The sequence below is a fragment of the Cnephaeus nilssonii genome (genome assembly GCF_951640355.1).
Source record: "Cnephaeus nilssonii genome assembly, chromosome: 18".
NCBI lineage: Eukaryota > Metazoa > Chordata > Mammalia > Chiroptera > Vespertilionidae > Cnephaeus > Cnephaeus nilssonii.
The window spans coordinates 41,967,449-41,986,863 of NC_137089.1; the positions used below are offsets into that span (position 1 = coordinate 41,967,449).

The 19,415-nt window shown below is 38.0% G+C and overlaps 1 protein-coding gene across 1 annotated transcript in view; it reads left to right on the forward strand.

Moving 5' to 3' along the window:
* Positions 1 to 11,549, forward strand: part of PI15 (peptidase inhibitor 15) — a 29,027-nt gene extending 17,478 nt beyond the window's left edge. The window contains exons 3-6 of the mRNA XM_079795920.1: positions 5,622 to 5,740; positions 6,727 to 6,859; positions 7,209 to 7,324; positions 11,013 to 11,549. Coding sequence (XP_079652046.1) covers positions 5,622 to 5,740; positions 6,727 to 6,859; positions 7,209 to 7,324; positions 11,013 to 11,148 — 504 coding nt within the window. The 3' untranslated portion in view covers positions 11,149 to 11,549. The remainder of the gene's footprint in view (positions 1 to 5,621; positions 5,741 to 6,726; positions 6,860 to 7,208; positions 7,325 to 11,012) is intronic.
* The last annotated feature ends 7,866 nt before the right edge of the window (positions 11,550 to 19,415 follow it).

Sequence of the window (19,415 nt, forward strand, 5' to 3'; positions counted from 1 at the left end):
TTAGGAGGCAAGATCAGATTTTAAGTGCTACAACTAACTTACCTTTGAGAGTATCCTATCTATTTATAGGGAATACAGAATGTTGAATCTGGTTGAATAAAAGCTAAGTATCAGGTTTTCAGCTTTTTTTCCCACCAACAGAGAATAATATATTGTATGTTTACTAGGAATTCCACAGAACATTAAGTGAGTGCACATGGGTACCCTTCTTTGCTCTGTTGCTGTATTTGTGGGGGATAATATTAAAGTCATTTCAAATAAATGCCACAGGTACTCAGAGAAATTCAGCAGATGCCCGTCAAGCAAACAGAAATGTATACAGGCTGTCCCAAAAAAATGTATACACACTTTAACAGCTGATAGTTCAATTTTGAAAATGAAATGTACTTAAATAAACACTGCCTTAATAAGTATTCAAAGTGCATGTATACATTTTAGGGGGACACCCTATACATCAACTTAAATGCTTAGCAATTTTCATCTTCATTCCCTGAATCTTTTATTGTTGCTGTTGATCCTCACCCGAGGATATTTTTCCATTGATTTTTAGAGAGAGTGTAAGGGAGGGGGAGAGACACACAGAGAGAAACATCGATGTGAGAGAGACACATCTATTATTTGCCTCCAGCAGGACCCAGTGGGGACCAAGAATCAAGCTTTCAACCAAGGTACGAGGTATGTGGCCTTGACCAGAATTGAACCCGGACCATTCAGTCCATGGGCTGACCCTCTATCCACTGAGCCAAACTGGCCAGGGCCCTGAACTTCTGTAAGTTGTTAAAATTCTTTCACATGGTTACACTGGCAACATTCATTGTAGTTTAGAGCTTCTGATTAAGAAAGAACAGATAATCTTGGGCCATTAAGAAAGAATAGATAATATTGGGCCACTCCCTACAGCCCGTTTTTTTGTTGAAATTTCCTATTGTTATTAAATAAAGTAATCATTGCTTGCTATTTTCGAACCTCAAAGACCTCTCATCAAATTAATACAATCAAATGCCACTAGAGATTAAGGGGATACGTAATTTACCCACTTTCTCATGGGAGTTATAACCAAAGAAGAAAGACAGAGACAGCAAAGGCAGATCTCAATTTTACCAATAGATGTGATTGATGTAATCCTCAAATTTCAGCGCTCCCTACTCCAGCTGGATATGTCCCTCTCTACAGGATGGGTGTGAGTCCTGCTCAGGGACAGAGAGGCAAGAAAGAGTACAGGACCTTCTGACTTATGCTGTAGTGGGCATCGAAAGGACAGTTGATCATCTCTTGCATGGGGATCGAAAATGACTCACTGTCTGTGTGGGACCTGGCCAGTGCCCACCAAGCTTCCAGCATCTTCCTTCAGGGACTTGGAGACAGGCAGAAACCCCTGCCATCAGTTCCCTAAAAGTAAATGCTCGCGCGGGGCGGGGGGGGGGGGGGGGGGGGGGGGGAGAGGAGAGAGTTTTTATTCTTCCTCCCCCACAACCACTTTCTCCAAAATTTTAATTGTGACTTTTGTACACAGAAACCCCTAAAAAAATGTAGGCATCAGTAATAATTCTTTGTCTTCCCATCAAAATCCCCTATCACCGTTAAAAAGAATGGTCACATAAGATACTGTTCAGGCATAAACTTTTTGTTTATCTTTTTGACATATACAATATTTTGTTTTTAAATATGTGAATGAGTGTAAAGATAGGATTATATATGCTAAATCCTCAACTGCCTTAAATGTTTTTAGTAATTTTGAAAATTACTAAAAAGTTTTACTCTCTCTGGGGTATGGAGTAAATCATAGACCCATAGAACACATATAAATCATAGATCTTCCTGGCTCTATGCTGGGCTATTCAAGTATATTAAGTCATGAGAAGTTGAAGATGAAAGGTACCCTGAAGATGACCTCATTCAATCTTATCTCACAGGTGAATTAAGTGGGAGACAGAAAGAATAATGAATCTGCCCTCAGATGATGTTAGCAGCAGAATCAGGGTTAGAACACAGTACTTTTTTATTCTTAGGTCAATGCTATTTGTGCCATGCCATGCTGATATTTCAGGACAAGACCCTAAGTGTTTTTGGCAGTTATTGATTGGTGTGCACACCATGTAAATAATATGTAGATGCATTTTTTTCTCAAGTGACTACAATTAGTTAAGAACCCTCCAGGGGACAAACTGGGTTGATGCTATTCCATCTGGAAGTCCTTTGTGAACTAATTGTGTTGTTTTGTATTTCGATGAACTATAACCCATATTTTATTCACAAACATCAGAAGACTAGGTAATAGATAAGTTCACCAAACAAATGCTTTTAAAAGTTCATTTCAGTCCTATGATTCTACAATTTTCATTATAAATGTATTATATGTTGCTGATATACTTTGCCCAATTTTTACAAACAAAACAAAGAAGTTTGAAATAGTGATTCATATAATTTCTGTCAAATAGTGATTTTACTGAGCTAAGAAATTAACCATAAAAAAGTAGTACAAAATCTTTTTCATAATTATAAAAGAGCATGATATCAATTTAGAGAAAAAAACAAATACATAGACACTAGCTCATAAAATATTATAGAATGAGCATTATCCTTATTTTTGATACTGTATTTAACATTATTTATTAAAATGATATTATGTAATATTTTGCCACATTTAATTTAACGCACAAAATGGGCAAATTATATTCTGGATAACTAGAAGTGTGTCTTGCTACAGCTCCTTGTACATGGGCAAAGGAGAAGTAGCATTTTCACCTCAGAATTACTCCAGATCCTTCTAAATAATTCTGATTTTATGCAAGTTTGTTTATTTTTTTATTATCTTAAAAATATTTTTATTTATTTCAGAGAAGAAGGGAGAGAGAGAAATATCAATGATGAGAGAGAATCATTGATTGGCTGCCTCCTGCACATCCCACACTGGGGATTGAGCCCGCAACACAGGCATGTGCCCTGACCAGGAATCAGCCATGACCTCCTGGTTCATAGGTTGCTGCTCAACCACTGAGCCATGCCAGTTGGGCTTGTGACCTTATTTTAATGCAATTCTAGATCAATGTATGTGTGATGGCTTTGTTTTCCTCATTTTAAACAACTTCTGAGTAACTAACAAATCTCTTTTGATTGCAGCTGCCATGGCCTCTACAGTGAAAGTGTCTCTTGAAGAGTTCATACATTTCATTTTTTGTTTTATTTCAAAGTCACTAAATTATTTTCATTTTAGTTAAATATATTATTATATTAAATAAATCTATGTATCCCATTATCCTTGAGGAAAACTATGGCTTCATAGTGTTATGGTCAAGCAGTCCCATGAGTTTGCTTGGTAACACATAGTAAACTAATGGCTATTAACCCTAATGTAGAGGAGTCTTGCTTAGCTCCACACAACCTGGTGGAAGAGAAAGGCACCAAAAGGATGATAAGATAAGGAAGTCTATGAAAAGTAGGAAAACAATGATTAGCAGAAGGACATCTCCACAGGCCTCATCTATGGAGCTTCATTTGAATTTGAGTAATATAAGACTACTAGAGGTCTGGTGCATGAAATTCGTGCACGGGGGAGTGTGTCCCTCAGCCCAGCCTGCACCCTCTCCAATCTGGGACCCCTCGAGGGATGTCTGACTGCCCGTTTAGGCCTGATCGCCCACAACTGCCCACCCTTTCAGGCCTGGTCCCTCCCAATTGCCCTCCCCTGCTGGCCATCTTGTGGTGGTCATCTTGTGTCCACATGGGGGCAGCCATCTTGTGTGTTGAAGTGATGGTCAATTTGCATATTACTCTTATTAGATGGGATTAGATAGGATACAGGCCTGGTGCACGGGAGGGGGGCCGATTGGTTTGCCCTGAAGGGTGTCCCAGATCAGGGTGGGGGTTCCCTTGGGGCGTGGGGCAGCCTGGGCGAGGGGCCTGGGGTGGTTTGCAGGCTGGCCACGCCCCCCAGTGACCCAAGCAGAGGCCCTGGTATCTGGGATTTACTTATCTTCTATAATTGAAACTTTGTAGCCTTGAGTGGAGCCAAGACTCCTGCTTGCTCCATGGCCACAGCCATTATTGTTGGGATTTATTTATCTTCTATAATTGAAACTTTGTAGCCTTGAGTGGAGACCAAGGCAGGCCAGGGCTGCAGAAGCTTGGCTTCCTCCATCGCTGGGGGAAACTCAAGCCTCCTGCTCTCTTCAGCTCCATGGCTGTCACCATTTTTGTTGGGATTTATTTATCTTTGTAGCCTTGAGTAGAGGCCTGGGCCCGCCAGGGTGTGCAGAAAGCTTGGCTTCCTCCATCGCCAGGGAAACCCAAGCATCCTGCTCGCCCTGTGGCCACAGCCATCTTGGTTGGGTTATTTTGCATACTAGCTTCTGATTGGCTGGTGGGCGTGGCTTGTAGGTGTAGCAGAGTGATATTTGCATATTACTCTTTTATTAGATAGGATCACTTCCTTTTTCATACACAGTCATATCTTCCAAAATATACTACTATCTAATCACAATTTGAACAAATTTCTTCAGACAGAATAGTATATCAATATTTAAATAATTTATAAAATAATGTCATGTATTGAACTTTTTAGTTCAAAATCATTTTTATAAGAGATAAATACTTCACTAAATAATATTTTCACTAGGGAGAAATTTTGAAAGCATTTTTTCTATATTTTTGTATAAGAATTATAAATATTCTCTACTTTGTGTTTTGTACCTTGTAACTTGCTAGAAAATAGATCATCATTCTAGTGGTGCTTTATTGTTGGAAGGTCCACAAATGCTCAGAGCTTGACTTCCTCATACAGCCTTGGAAATGAGAATGTCAATCCATATAGTAACTAATACAAATGTAAACTAAATCTAAGGCTCATTTAAATTTTATCCCACAAATATTTTAATTATGGAAAAGTCATTATACACCCATAACACCCTTGCCAGTTTAAACCACTTTCTTTTCAAGAACAACTACTATTTTTCATAATTTATTTAATTGAATCATAATGCATTATATTTTTATAGCAGTTCCATGTAGCATAGTCAAGTTACTTTTTATCATAGTTTGTTTCCAGTTCATGCCAACTAAAATGTAAGTCTCATGTTATTATTACCAAAGATTCAAATGATATAAAATGTGGAAGTTCCATGGGATTTATTGCATGCTAATATAATTTGACTTTTGAAAGTTTCAGTATAATATTAGATGTTACTAATCTTGATAAACTGATTTAAATAACTTTGATCATATTAGTTTTTAAGATATTTTAATAGCATGGTTCCTTGTTGCTGTGAAGATGACCTCTAGGGCAATCAACTGACTTTGGGGGATTCAAATTTCAGTGGTCAGTACGAAGTGTCCCCAGTTTACACCTAGATATAGTATTTTTGTTAACCAACCCTTTACTAAAACTGACGTCTAGACTTGAGGTCTGGGGACACTATAAAAACAACAAAGTTTTGGTGGTATAATCATATTACATTATAGAACTTCAAGTATCAGCGGCCTGGATTTGCTTTGTTTTAGTCAAAACAGCCTCAGGAACCAGCACTGAAGAACTTTAGGGAACAGTAGCACCTTTTCTTTCCCCTTACTTTTTGTTTTTTACCAGCAAAACCCGGGGAAGCTAAAAGCTTTTTTCCCCTTCACAGGTTTGGGATGAAAATCTTGCAAAATCTGCTGAGGCTTGGGCCGCCACCTGCATTTGGGAACATGGACCTTCTTACTTACTGAGATTTTTGGGCCAAAATCTCTCTGTGCGAACTGGAAGGTAGGAAGTGGCTTCCCTGGCACCCTTTATACCCACACAACGTCATTGCTCACAGGCTCCAAGCGGGGGGGGGGGGGAGACACCAATTTCAAGTCGTCTCAGCAAGTACTGATTGAGTGTTTACTATGTGCCAGGCACAGATGCTGGACCCCTGGCTATTTCAGATATCTTCAAGGAGTATTTAATTGGATAAAGGGACCTGATACAACCAGTTTCCCATTTCACCCTTGAAGCACCCTCCTTTAGCTTTGAAAGGATCAGCATGTGCTATACCCTGTGTCCTGTCTCTTCTACCTCAAGAAAATCCCAACAGTGGCCGAAGCCCTTCTTGTGTGTCTGCAACTTTCCCGTGGTTGCATATATCTGTTATAGAAATTATACATATTCACATATATACATATACACACATATGTATGTACACACCTATCTGCAAGTGTATGCAGCTATGGAAAAGCTGTTCCCAGTGATGGGATAGTTTTCCTACCACTGTGGAATGTCATCAAACAACATTCCAAAGGCCCAGTCTCTTGCATGCGGGGGAAGAAAATCAGGTGTCCTATTTTTAAAATTAAAGTGATATAAGTTTAAGGAAAAAAAAAACCACTCTGAGTTCTAGTATCGCGACTACTTCTAATATATCAACTCTTAATTGTGTGTAAGATTCTGATGGAAGAAATTTTTGACATAGATAAAACAAGATAAAACGATAAGTCCTGAAATACCTGCATGTCTGTTTTTAAAACCATCAGACGTATACTTATGCAAATATAGGATCACTTGATCCAGCTCTGGGCTTTCTTATGTTGGTCCTACTTGAAGGAATAGAGGATTCTACAAGGTAGTGATGGTAATTGTAAGGGGGGGGTATGCTCTTGATTCATCATGAATAATCTGCATAACGAACAATTAACTTACAATTCAACAGGAGTCTGCTGTGTGTCACCACTGTTGTGTCCTAAGCTCTCATTGTTTATCTTGATATCTAGATATCGCTCTATTCTCCAGTTGGTCAAGCCATGGTACGATGAAGTGAAAGACTATGCTTTTCCGTATCCCCAGGACTGCAACCCCAGATGTCCTATGAGATGTTTTGGCCCCATGTGTACACATTATACACAGGTTATTTCAACTGTCTTGTTAATTTTGGGGTCATACTTTTAAAAAATAGTCTTAACTATTTTTTTTAAATTTAGCTTTATTGTTGAAAGTATTACAGATGCACCCTTTTCCCCTCCACTGACCCTTCCTCCCACTCTTGCCCCCTCCCCAGCCCTTTACAGAACGATTGTCTGTGTCCATGGGTTATGCATATTTGCATATAAATTTTTTGGTTAATCTCTTCCCCACCCCTCCTTCCCTCTGAGAATCCTCAATCTGTTGCATGCTTCCATGTCTCTGGATCTATTTTGGTGAACATGCATGTTCTTAGCTCTGACCTCAGTAATGATATATTGGTTTATTTTCGCAGATGGTTTGGGCCACCTCCAATCGGATCGGATGTGCAATTCACACTTGCCAAAACATGAATGTGTGGGGAACTGTGTGGCGCCGTGCAGTGTACCTGGTGTGCAACTACGCCCCAAAGTAAGTCCCAGGTGGCATGCTGCTTCCTGAACCTTTTGTGATTATTCAATATCTTCAGTCTGTTGGGTATTTTTTCTTTCTTTTTTTTAATGTGCCTCTTGTTACCTTAATGAGGTGCCTTTTTTTTTTATTTATTATTGATTTCAGAGAGGAAGGGAGAGGGAGCGAGAGATAGAAACATCAATGATGAGAGAATCATTGATCGGCTGCCTCCTGCACGCTGCCTACTGGGGATCGAGCCTGCAACCTGGGCATGTGCCCTTGACCAGAATTAAACCTGGGATCCTTCAGTCCCCAGGCCTCTAGCCACTGAACCAAACCAGCTAGGGCAGTCTGTTGGGTACTTTAAGGAGAAGGACTTAAATACAAGGGCCTCTGATCTTGAATCCTTCATTATTCCCATAAACCTGAAAAACTGAGCTGAAAGGCTTCTTTGCACAAGGAAAAGGATTCTGGGCCAAAACTGGTGGCAAAACAATCTGAGTATGGAGATTCACTAAATTCCCCTCACACTCTTTCCTTTGTCATGGCGATTGTAAAATAAACTCTGTCCTCCCAGGCTTTTGATGGCTACATAAAAAAGCATCAGAACACAATCTTCTAGGGAATTTATCAACACCATAATATTCCCACCTCTCAGTGCCAAAATGTCAACTTACTTTTTTCCCTAGGAAAGCAAAACAAGCCTTTCCTCCTTCTTTGTTTTAAGAGTAAAATTTAAAACTATAGTTTATTAATTCCATAGATGGCTAGGGAGGCATTCAATATCGGAAGGGAAGATTTACAAGCTATGACTTCTTTTTCAATTGAGGCTTTGCCATGATTTAAATTTCAGTATTAAAAAGTATTTAGTAATTTCATCCTATGGCATACATAAAAATGTTGTGAAATTGATTACAGTTTCTAAAATATGGACATATTTATGAACATTTTTTGCAAGAAATAAGCATGTGTTAACATTCGAGAAAATGCCTTCTTGATAACAATAACTCTTCAGCTGATAAAAGATTGCAGTATTTATTCATGAGTCTGTTCCCATTTGGAGTAAATACCAAAATGTGCAAAGGATTTATGACATTCTTGGTGTTTTCCAAAGTAAGTCCCAAAGATTTTCTCTAGCATTGCCAGTGTGGGGAGGGAATGAGAACATGTTTCACACACAGCTGCATTACTCATGTATGTGGTAGTGTGCCAGTGTTTTTGCAGAGTTAGAGAAATAGCAATTTCCCCAATGGACCCCTCTTCACAATTATTAGAAGAGTAAGATTTGGAAAGTAGAATGTGTCTGCTTTATAAAAAGTATGGAACTGTGCATTTGATTGATATTTTCAGTCTCACTCCTTATATTTTCCTGTTAGGCTTTTACCCTTGTTTCTGACACAAATAAGCCAAGTATCCTCCCCAGATGATGAAAGACATTTGTATTTTATTCATTTAACTTCTCTGTTTTGGGCCAATGACTAGAATTTCTAATACTATCAATGAAAGATTTGATTGTTTTATGGGTCCAAGAGATTAAGATATCGTGTTCATATGCTATATTTGTTGTAATAAAAGACCATTATTTTGAAACCTAGGCAATGAAGAAAGTTTTCAAATCCTGATTAATATGTGAATATGATTCTTCTAATGCAAGTTATCTCAAGCCTAATAGTTTTTCAGGGTAAAAAATAAGAAGGGAGCGGGGAGAAAGAGACAGAGACAGGGAGGGAGAATTTAATTACATGCACTAGGACTAAACAATAAAAGAATAAATAATAGTTTTATTAGTTGGCTGATTTACTATTGAATATAATTATTCTCTATTCGATAAAAATCTGTGATTTATGTAAAAGTATATAACGTAATTATTACAGATAATAAAATTGTACTTCTAAATTCATGTTACTAAAATACGTGCTGTATAATTTCAAGAAGTATATAGAATAAAAAGAAAAATATCAAATTAAAATAGCATAATCTTGATAAAGATGTAGCTTGGGTAGAGATACCTAGAGAAATAGGATTTTGAATATAGAACGGGGGAACTTAGGACCAAGGAGGGAGCTGCACTCATCAGAGAATGGGTCCCCTCGGATGTTTCTGAGCAAGCTTACGTCATCAAAGTTACACTTGAGGAAGCTTCTCTGTAGGTCAGAGTGTAGAATAAACTCGGTTCGGCGGACAGTCTTAGAATCTCGTCTCATGTTGTAATATGAATAGTTAATCAGCATGTTTTACATGTGTGTAGATAAATGTTTTATAGATAAGTGTGAATTTTTAACTGACTGATTTAAACTGATACCTTCACGCCCTATAGAGACAGGTTCCGAGTCCCTGCTTGGTCTTGTTCGGGTCTTAAAGACTCTGAGAACCACCTGTCTCATGTGCTAGCCTCGCACCTACTGTCGTCTGATTTTCTACCCTGACTTTTTATTATTGACAACCAGATGTTCTCCTGAACATTCAAATTTCTTCACATTGTTGGCTATATTGCTATTTCCCAGAACTCTAGTTACTAACCCAGGCTATGCAAATACAGTTATTACTCTTTCTTTTGTAATTAAAGGACCTAAATAACAGTAAGGTAACTCTCCTAAATAGTGAACTGGTGTGTTATTTTGATATTGGTGATCAATACAGATAAAGAAAAATATTGAGAACACAAAGTAATTCAGTTAAATGTGTTTATTATCAAAAAATGAATAGCACTACTATAGAAAGGTCTAGGAGTGTATTTATGGGAAAATGTTTTGAAATCACCTTTAATTGCTTCTGTGGGCCATCATTCTCGTACTACGAAAATGGAGTTTTTGATATCTCATTTTATAAATAATGAGAATCTATAATATTTTACAACTTCAGGAACAAATTTTGTAAACAGTTAAAACTTTTTGTGTGTGTTTATGACAACTTTTTGTTCATTTTATCATTTCTAAGCCTCCCAGAAATGTTGACATGAGTAGGAAGTTGTCATAAGCACAAAACCAGTTATAAAGGTGTATATACTCATATATTTTTATTATCCTTAGAATCTTATTAGTGTGAGCTTTTTAAAAGTGAATCTGGCCTATGTGCTCCAGAGGATGGCTATGGGAAAGAGACAGATGTGGTGAATTGGAATGAGCATTAAGCCTGGTGTTAGATGACTAATTATGTCACTACTCATTGTAGTGAGTCACTTATTATCCATAAATTAAGATACTATTAAGTCAGAGGGAAAGTGTTTTAAAAGTAAGATATATAAATAAGTTACTGTATAAATAAGAAATGGATATAACTTCCAGTGCCTTTCCAAAAATGACAAACTTCTCAAAAAAACCCATCATGTCAATACATGTGATCGTGTGCTTGACAACGATAAAAAAAAATTTATTCTCATCCCATGATATTTTTTTCCATTGATTTTTTTTAGAGAGAGCAGAAGGGAGAGAGGAGGGGGAGAGAGAGACACACATCCATGTGAGAGAGAGACATCGAGAGAGACACATCCATTGGTTGCCTCCTTCAGGAGCCCGACTGGGGCCAGGAATCAAACTAGAAACTGAGGCTGTGCCCTTGACCAGGAATTGAACCTGAGACCCTTTGATCAGCAGGCTGACCCAATGCTCTAACCACTGAGCAACCAGCCAGAGCAACAATAAAACAATTTTAAATGAGCAAGTAACATTAATGCTACCATTTTTTTCTTTTTTTTTTTTTTCTCTAGGGGCAACTGGATTGGAGAAGCGCCATATAAAGTAGGGGTACCATGTTCAGCTTGTCCTCCGAGTTACGGGGGATCTTGTACTGACAACCTTTGTTTTCCGGGAGTAACGTCAAACTACCTATATTGGTTCAAATAAGCTTATCGGCTCCTCCAGGAAGTTGAATGCTTTCTGGGAATCATAGGTCTATATATATATTGAGTTTTGCACATATTATACATATTTTATAACAATCTTGTTTTCCTTTTATTAGTCCTTGTATAAATCAGTGTTTGTCTAGTATGTTTGTTTAATCTTTTGAGATCATCAGAACATCCACTTCTATTTTCTGATCTCTAACCCTAAATTAAAATATTGTATAGGTAGTAGTGATATCGTCGATGCATCCACTTCTAAAAATTGCTTTACAAAAGAATTATGTTATGTTCCTACGGAATAAAAAATCTAGTTGATTTGTAAGGTATGTGTGTGCAGATATGGACATACACATGTATATGCATTTATATGTCCATATATACACACACAAACATAATGGATGATGTAACACATTGATAATAATAATATGATTTAGTAGTAAACTGAAGGGAAACTTAAAATATTCTATTAAAAATATATGTGAGGTGGTGGGACCTGTCCAGCACCCACCTCTGTAATACCCACAAAATAATAGTTTGCAAAATAACCCTCAGTGATATCTGGATATACTAAATTAATTAAGCATTCCCAGCTTTCATTCTGGAGACATTTTTTCTTATTTGGGTTTACGAAAGGTTATGCTCCAACTATGTGAGGTTCAAATCCTACCTTTTACTTAATCTCTTCTGGTTATGTTCTCATAATGCAAAGATAATGAGATATGGTTCCTGCCTTCAGAAGCTCACAAAAACATTCAGGAAATAATACAGCCCAATGATTTGGCTGTACAGTTATTATTTTTTAAAGAGTTGATATTCACGATAAGCCACACTGTGCAATAGGTAAGGCTCCTGATTAGGGTGAAAGTTTAGCTACAGTGCTTGGAACCAGAAGAGGCAGGGTCGAATTAGCAACTGCCCAGAAGACACTGGATTGGAGTAGACAGTTGTGCTTTTGGAAGGCAGAAAGCTAGACCCTAAGAACATGGAAGCGGCCCAAGAGAAGTAAGATTTAGGAGGCAGGTATGAAAGTCACAAAAACTCTGGTGCAGAGCTTCGGAAGGGCCTATCCGGAGGGCCTGGTATATCTGGAGGTCTGTCAATAGGAGGTAAAGGATGCCAGAAACACCTGGGTACCAAGGACGCCTCCATTGCTTCACTGTTATCATGGGACTTTGGGGCTCATATGAAAGACCCTGGGTGCACACCACAGACAGCAATGACTTGTTAAACAGCCCTCTTCAGAACGACTTTCTGAGGACGAGTTACCAAATTTTTATTTCTATGTAGACGATTACATTTCAGTTGAGTTCTCAATTAGGTTTGGCTGTGGAGCTCAAAATTACTATGAAAACTTCACTCAATGCTATACCCCGTGTGTGTGTGTGTGTGTGTGTGTGTGTGTGTGTGTGTGTGTGTGTGTGAGAGAGAGAGAGAGAGAGAGAGAGAGAGAGAGAGAGAGAGAGAGAGAGAGAAAGTGCTTAGGTTGTATAACACTTCCATAGAATTTCTGAGTTAGAAAACATGGTCAGTTCCAGAATGTAAGTAACAGGAGGAAGCTACTTGTTTAAAATTCCCTGCACACTTGCCGTTTCTTAGGGTGGATGCATTGAGAGGATAGATAGTTAATGAAATCCATTCAATGCGGGAGAAATACCCATCTGGAGTTTTGATGTACACGATGACAAATAATTGGCCTGATTCCTTTTACAAACTGGATTTGATGACCAAATGTTTTGATATCCTATTACTCCGGTTCTGTGGGCGCATATATAGACTTTATTAAAAATACATATTTTGGAGACTTAAATGAAGAATAGAAATAATCATATGATTCAGGCCCCAATTCAAATTTTATCTAACATGCAATAGGCAGTTGGAGAGAAACTTCATTGGTAAGATTTTGGCTTGATTTCTGTAGAAAGTGTTTTCCATCCCTGATTTTGCTGCACAGAAGTAGAAAAGTACTATTCAACCAAAGATGACTATGCTTAGTTCCAATGCTGTTACTGGTTTACTCGTGTGGCTTGGTTTCTTAGTTCTAAAAATGAACAATGGTATTTGCTTCACATTTCACAGAGGTTCTTAGGAAGGTAAAATTATCATAGTAATAGGATTTATGAAGATTAAAATTATCATTAATGTGAAACTTTTAAGATAAAAGTAAATTTTTTGTGAGCTTTTTCTTGGCAGAAACTAATTCTTTGCATTTATCTCAGCTTCTTATACAGTGGCTACAATGTAATAAATGTTTCTATGAATGGGTTTTCAGCATTAACTAAAAACTCTAGAACTGCAACAATTTAGAGGAATCCCACCTTTCCATGTTTTATTAAGACAAAAATGTCTTCAGTACAAAGCTTTGAATGCATCAAAAATCCAGATGAATCATCAGACATATCAGATGAAGACTAGGGTCTACACACTTATAACTTACTCAGCAGTCTGTTCCAAATCATGGCTAACTAAGTTTATTTATAATTTACAACTCAGCTGAAAATGTCACGGGTATATTTGTTAGTCTATCTCTACTTTTTAAAGTTAGTAATATAATGTGGCCATGTAAAATGTTGTGTTTTCCAGGCTAAAGCAAATGACAGTTTGCTAGTAGCCTGTCATATTTTTACAGCAGGCAACGAAGGTGCTAGGATAACTCTTTCTCACTGTAATTCCCAGAGGCAGAAGGGTCTGGGGATAAGCTATTTCATAAGAGCAGCTTTAAACAGTCAGTATTGAAGTTTTCATTTCAAAAAGTTTCATTCAAAAGATACAGTAATTGGCAAACATATTCTATAGCGTGGATCCTCTCTATGGTATAGTTTTTTGTTTCCACCTTTTTTTTTTTTTAGGAAAAAAGAAAAAATAAGTCTGTTACATTATATATTTTTTGGCTTTCATGTCATCAAAAGACTGGGAAAATGATAAATCTTGCTGTTAAACTGATGGATTTCTTTATAGAATTGTATTTGGGTTTGGTAGGCAACAGTCTTAATGTTTCTGGTTATGGTAGATAAACTTGCTTTTACAATGTGGCAGAACCAGTGATTATTATCCCTTTTGCTTCTGTCCAGCAGTCGAAGTATCATCACTTCTTTGGGCCATTAGAGTGTCCCTACCAATTCATTTGGCAGTGAGGTCATACTCACTTGAAACCATGGAAACAGCCATTTGAAAGTTCTAGGCAGCTTTGGCATAGAGTTGACCAAACACTAGGGCAAGTTCAATCAATACGATTTACTCTGAACATTTGAATCGAAACCATATATATATATACATATAAATATACATATACATGCACACACACACACATACACACATACTCATTAAGACATGCTTATGTTAAATCAACTTATAATATCTACATAAGCAAATCTCATACACATTTCGGCCAGTTTGTGTTTTGTGTTCATGCCATGCGTATTATCTGAATGATAAGCTGAACAGGTCATTTGAATGTGTCCATGGAGGAAAATTGATGCTCAGCCTGAGGACTATGTTCTTCGCCTTGTGTAACAACATTCCCCGGGCCCTGCAGTCTCACAGGATGAAAACCTTGACATGGATAGAAGCCTTTATCTACTGAAGCGTTTAAGGAGAGTACAGTTAGATTTCTACCAGTCTAACATTATCATTGCTTATGTATGATTTTTTTTTAAATATTGCCATTATATGTATGGGAAAGACATATTTAAACACATGCAAAATGATTTTTTAAAAGTATGTCATGGTGTAATGTTAACTTATGAGTGGCCAATCAAAAACTTAGGAAGTTTAACAATGAACTGGCTAATGGTGCTGAAAATGCATTACAACCACCAAAATTGTTACAATTTTGAGGTTTCTTTGCAATGAAAGTTTTTATTAAGTGTGAACTATCACTTATTTTGGTGCTAAATATATGGTGCTAAATGAATTGTTAGTGTTAATAGCTTTAGTAAGGCTCTTTTTAGTCATTATTAAAAGTGTTATCCATTCAATTACGATTCGGAAATAATAATAAAATCCTGTTAAATTAATCTTAACCAGAAACAGGCTGGTGAACTCTATTTTTAATCTTAACAGCCCAAAAATCATTTTAGTGTTACAGAATGCAAATTTATTTTTCTGAAGTTACTAACTTTCTTTTAAGGCATTTCTTAGCTTGGCAATGTCCAAATTCAAATATCCCCTCAAGGTTAAACACCTACACCAACCATACTGCAGGCACTGGCGCCCTCTGGCGGTTGTAAAGCCAAATTCTTGATGGCTACTTGGCCTGAAACAAAAGCCCTCTCTTCTGTCCAATAAAATTAATTGCATAATATTATAATTCTAAAATACTCTCTAAATCGGACAGTATTTGAAAATGCTTGACTCTTTGACATACTTTTCTAAGAGGATAAGAGCAATACTATATCTTGGTATCCACTTTGTTAAATAATAATGTTTTTCATGATTTTCCAGTTCTGAGGTGCTTATTACAGTGTTGTTTTCTTTTTAACTAGGCATTACTAAAATATTTTTATTTGGTTTACATTTTAAATACAATTAGAGTTAAAATCAGCAAACAAGATTATAAGTGTGCTCCACTTTCAGAAGCAATAATTTATTTTTACTTTGCAGAGAGCATAAGATAAAAGGAGATAGGTTAAAAAAATTAATTCCACATAGGAAAGGATTATCTCCTCACCTCGACTTGTTGGTCTATAATGTGATAATGTTCTTTAAGCTGAACTATTGAGCTAATAATATAATTTTAATATTCCATTCAAACTCTTTTTAGCCTAACCGATGTTTAGAATCACATCACCTGTAACTAAATGGGCCATATTCTTAGGTAAACTTTCAGGTGAGGTATGTAATTGACTGACGTGATCATCTGTTTTGAAAGAGATGTTTCTTAAACGATGTTAACATAACCTAATGAAATACCCTTTGAGGCTGTTTTCCAAATTAGTATTTTCAAGCTTATTTTAAAGCAACAGAACTCTTTTCATTATCTCAATGACATACTAGTACAAAGCTCTGACATTCTAGACACAAAAAATGGATCTGCTTATCCCCCACACCTTCCCCAGTGCGCTGGAAGTTTCTTCCGAGAGCCCCAGGATTCTATCAAACAGAAAAAAAAATGATGTAAATCATCCAGTGCCCTAGCCCATTGTCTCTAAAATAATCAACTAATGAAAGAAACAAAGTTTGAGGCTCTGAATTATTTCAATGGTTCTTTTAAATACCCACATCACTTTGCATGTGTTAGAAATAGAATGCCTCTTGTTTGGAGAATTAAATGCTGACTTTAACTGGTGCTTGCTATAGATTACATCATCTTGTGTTACTTGACAAACAGAATTTTGGTACCATAATATTTTAAGAATTAGAGATAATTGTGGTGCACATATGAAAATAATGTGTTTTTAAGGTATCTAAATGTTTCAAATATGTACATAAACCTACCATATACTGTATCATTTTAGATATTTTTATTAAAAAGGTTAATTTGGATGAGTTTTATTCATTATCTAACACTGTGGCCATGCTCGGTGCCTGCAATGATGTGATATAATGTCATGAATGTGTACATACATAGAAGCTGTGTAAACCTCTGTCCTTAGAAAGCTTACCATGAATAGCTTTTGGAAGTCAGCTATATTGTTTTTTCTTTCAATAAAATATTATAATTAATTGTTTTGTTTTTTCAATTTTTTCTTGTTTCCAATAGTTTTAAAGTAGATTCAGAACTAGAGGGCATGTTAATTTTGATAAGAGATGATCTATTTTTCTAAAACAACAATGATTATTTTTTTAACGCATCACTGAAATACACATCTTTTTCCCCCTTTCCTTTCTTCCCATCCCTTCATTCTTCTTTCCTTCTTCCTTTCTTTTTCTACTTACATCCAAGGTAACTATCAAGAAGTTCTGGCTGAGGAAATTGCATGAGTGGAACATAGATATTTTCATGCTTCCCACACCGAGGGCCTCGGGAGAAACCACTGTGGTCCTGGGGGAGAAGCACCAGTTGACCCAAGGCTGTGATTCCCAGGGTGGCTCTGCCTTGCAGAAGGGTCACTCCTTTCTGATGTGATGGTAGATCCCACCCCGTTCATTGAGATGGACCCGAACCTAGAACTGTAAATTCCTCCTTGCCATATTTCACACAAGGTGAGAAAGCCTCACTAACACAAGACTTCTCAGAGGGTCCTCCCCAGGGGGCCTGAGGCTCTCACTTAGCTTCTCTTCCTCTTCCTAGTCCTCCCTTCTCACTTCACTTTCTTTTCTTTTCTTTTTTAAAATATAATTTTGTTGATTTCAGAGAGGAAGGGAGAGGGAGAGAGACATAGAAACATCAATGATGGGAGAGAATCATTGATTAGCTGCCTCCTGCACAACCCCTACACTGGAGATCAAGCCCGCAACCTAGGCATTGCCCTTGACCGGAATGGAACCTGGGACCCTTCAGTCTGCAGGCTGACCCTCTATCCACTGAGCCAAATCGGTTAGAGCTCACTTCACTTTCTCCTCCCAAGTCTCCAGGTTCCCACCCACATGTTTGGAAAGTTCCATCTATCTCCACAATGAATGGAGACAGGGCTCCATTCAGAGAGAGAGAGAGAGAGAGAGAGAGAGAGAGAGAGAGAGAGAGAGAGAGTGTGTGTGGTGTGTGGTGTGTGTGTGTGTGGTGTGTAGTGTGTGTGTGTGTGGTGTGTGGTGTGTGTGTGTGTGGTGTGTATGCGTGTGTGTGTGTGTGAGTGTGTGTGTGTGTGTGTGTGTGTGTGTGTGTGTGTGTGTGTGTGTGTGTGTGTTTAGCAGATTCCAGCCTCAGACAAGGTCTGATGGATGCAAAACAGTCTTAACCTCCTAGACTTCACACCTCTGGCGATGCACACATGGGGGGCATGGTGGGTACCTGGTCTCATTCCTTCATTCCTCCTTCCCCTCAGTGACAGCTATGGGAGACAAGCACATGAGAAGCAAGCACACCCTGACAAGGCAAACATGGGCTTTCCCAGGAACAATGGACTATGCTCTTGGGAGCAAAGCCTATTCCCTCTGTGGGCGACTCTGACCCAGTTCCTTCTGAGACAGTCACCTGGGCACGGCAGTGCCAGGGGCTCGGACTCCTTCCTGAGTCCTGCTTACACTGTTGAGCCAACACTGGTCCTGTCCTAGCCAACCGGAGACCCGTCACCAACCTGAGTTGAATCTCTCAGGCCCAATTCTCACTGTTGATGAAAGAGAAGCAAGGACCTGGCATGTGGCCTTAATCTGTCACATTGAGAGTTTACATTACATTACCCTTTGACTTAGCAATTCCTCGGCCACAAATGCATTCCAAAGGCACACTGGCAATTCATAAAATGACATGCATACATTGACCATTATAACATCATTTGTACTAGTAAAGGGCCAGAAACAACTCAGAGGTCCACCAAAAGGGGGTGGACTGAATGCTATGTCCACATAAGGTGATTCTATGCAACTGAAAAACGGAATAAGAGAAATCTCTATGAACTGGTAGAGAGAGGTCCCCCAGGATGATACTAAGTGAGGAAGCATGGTACCCAGGAGTATAACTAGAATGCTGCTCCCGTGAGTAAGGTTAGGGGGAATAATGCATATAAATGCACACATGCATTTGTAATACAAACCTGTTTTTATTTGCCTAAAGAAAGGTGGAATCATAAACTTAAAAAGGATTAAAAATGATTATTTCTAGGAGGCAGAAGGAAACAGGATGGAGGGGACAAAAATATTTCCAATGACTTTGAAACAGTATTTTGAGCGCACGTCCTTAATGGAACATCTTGTAAAGGCAGAGTTGCAAAAAAAACATTTTTCTTCAGCAGTCTGCCATTAGCATTATTAGTGAGGGGAGGAGGAGTGGAGTAATGCAAGGAAGAAATAAGGCTATTTGTTTAGACCAACGTTTTCAATGTAAGCAAAAAGAGGTACAATTTTTAAGAAGTTAAGTAATGATGAATCATTAAATATTAACATTTAGATGTCATTATGAACTCAAGATATATTCTTTTTGAAAATTAATATGTGTTAGCTGTGAACGGTGAAAAGCCCTCGGTGCAAAGGCACCCCAGGAGTGACCAGCCATTTACTGCCCAGGCTGTTGTCACCTCTCAGTACCGGTTAGCACCCCGCAGGCTACAACCATCCTAATCCAAGCCCCCATCGTTTCTCACGTAGATTAATGCTGTGCAAAGGGGAGTTTGTCCTCCTGGAAAGCACAGAAGATGAACCATTGAGAGAAGTGCTTAAAAAACCCCAAGAATGGCC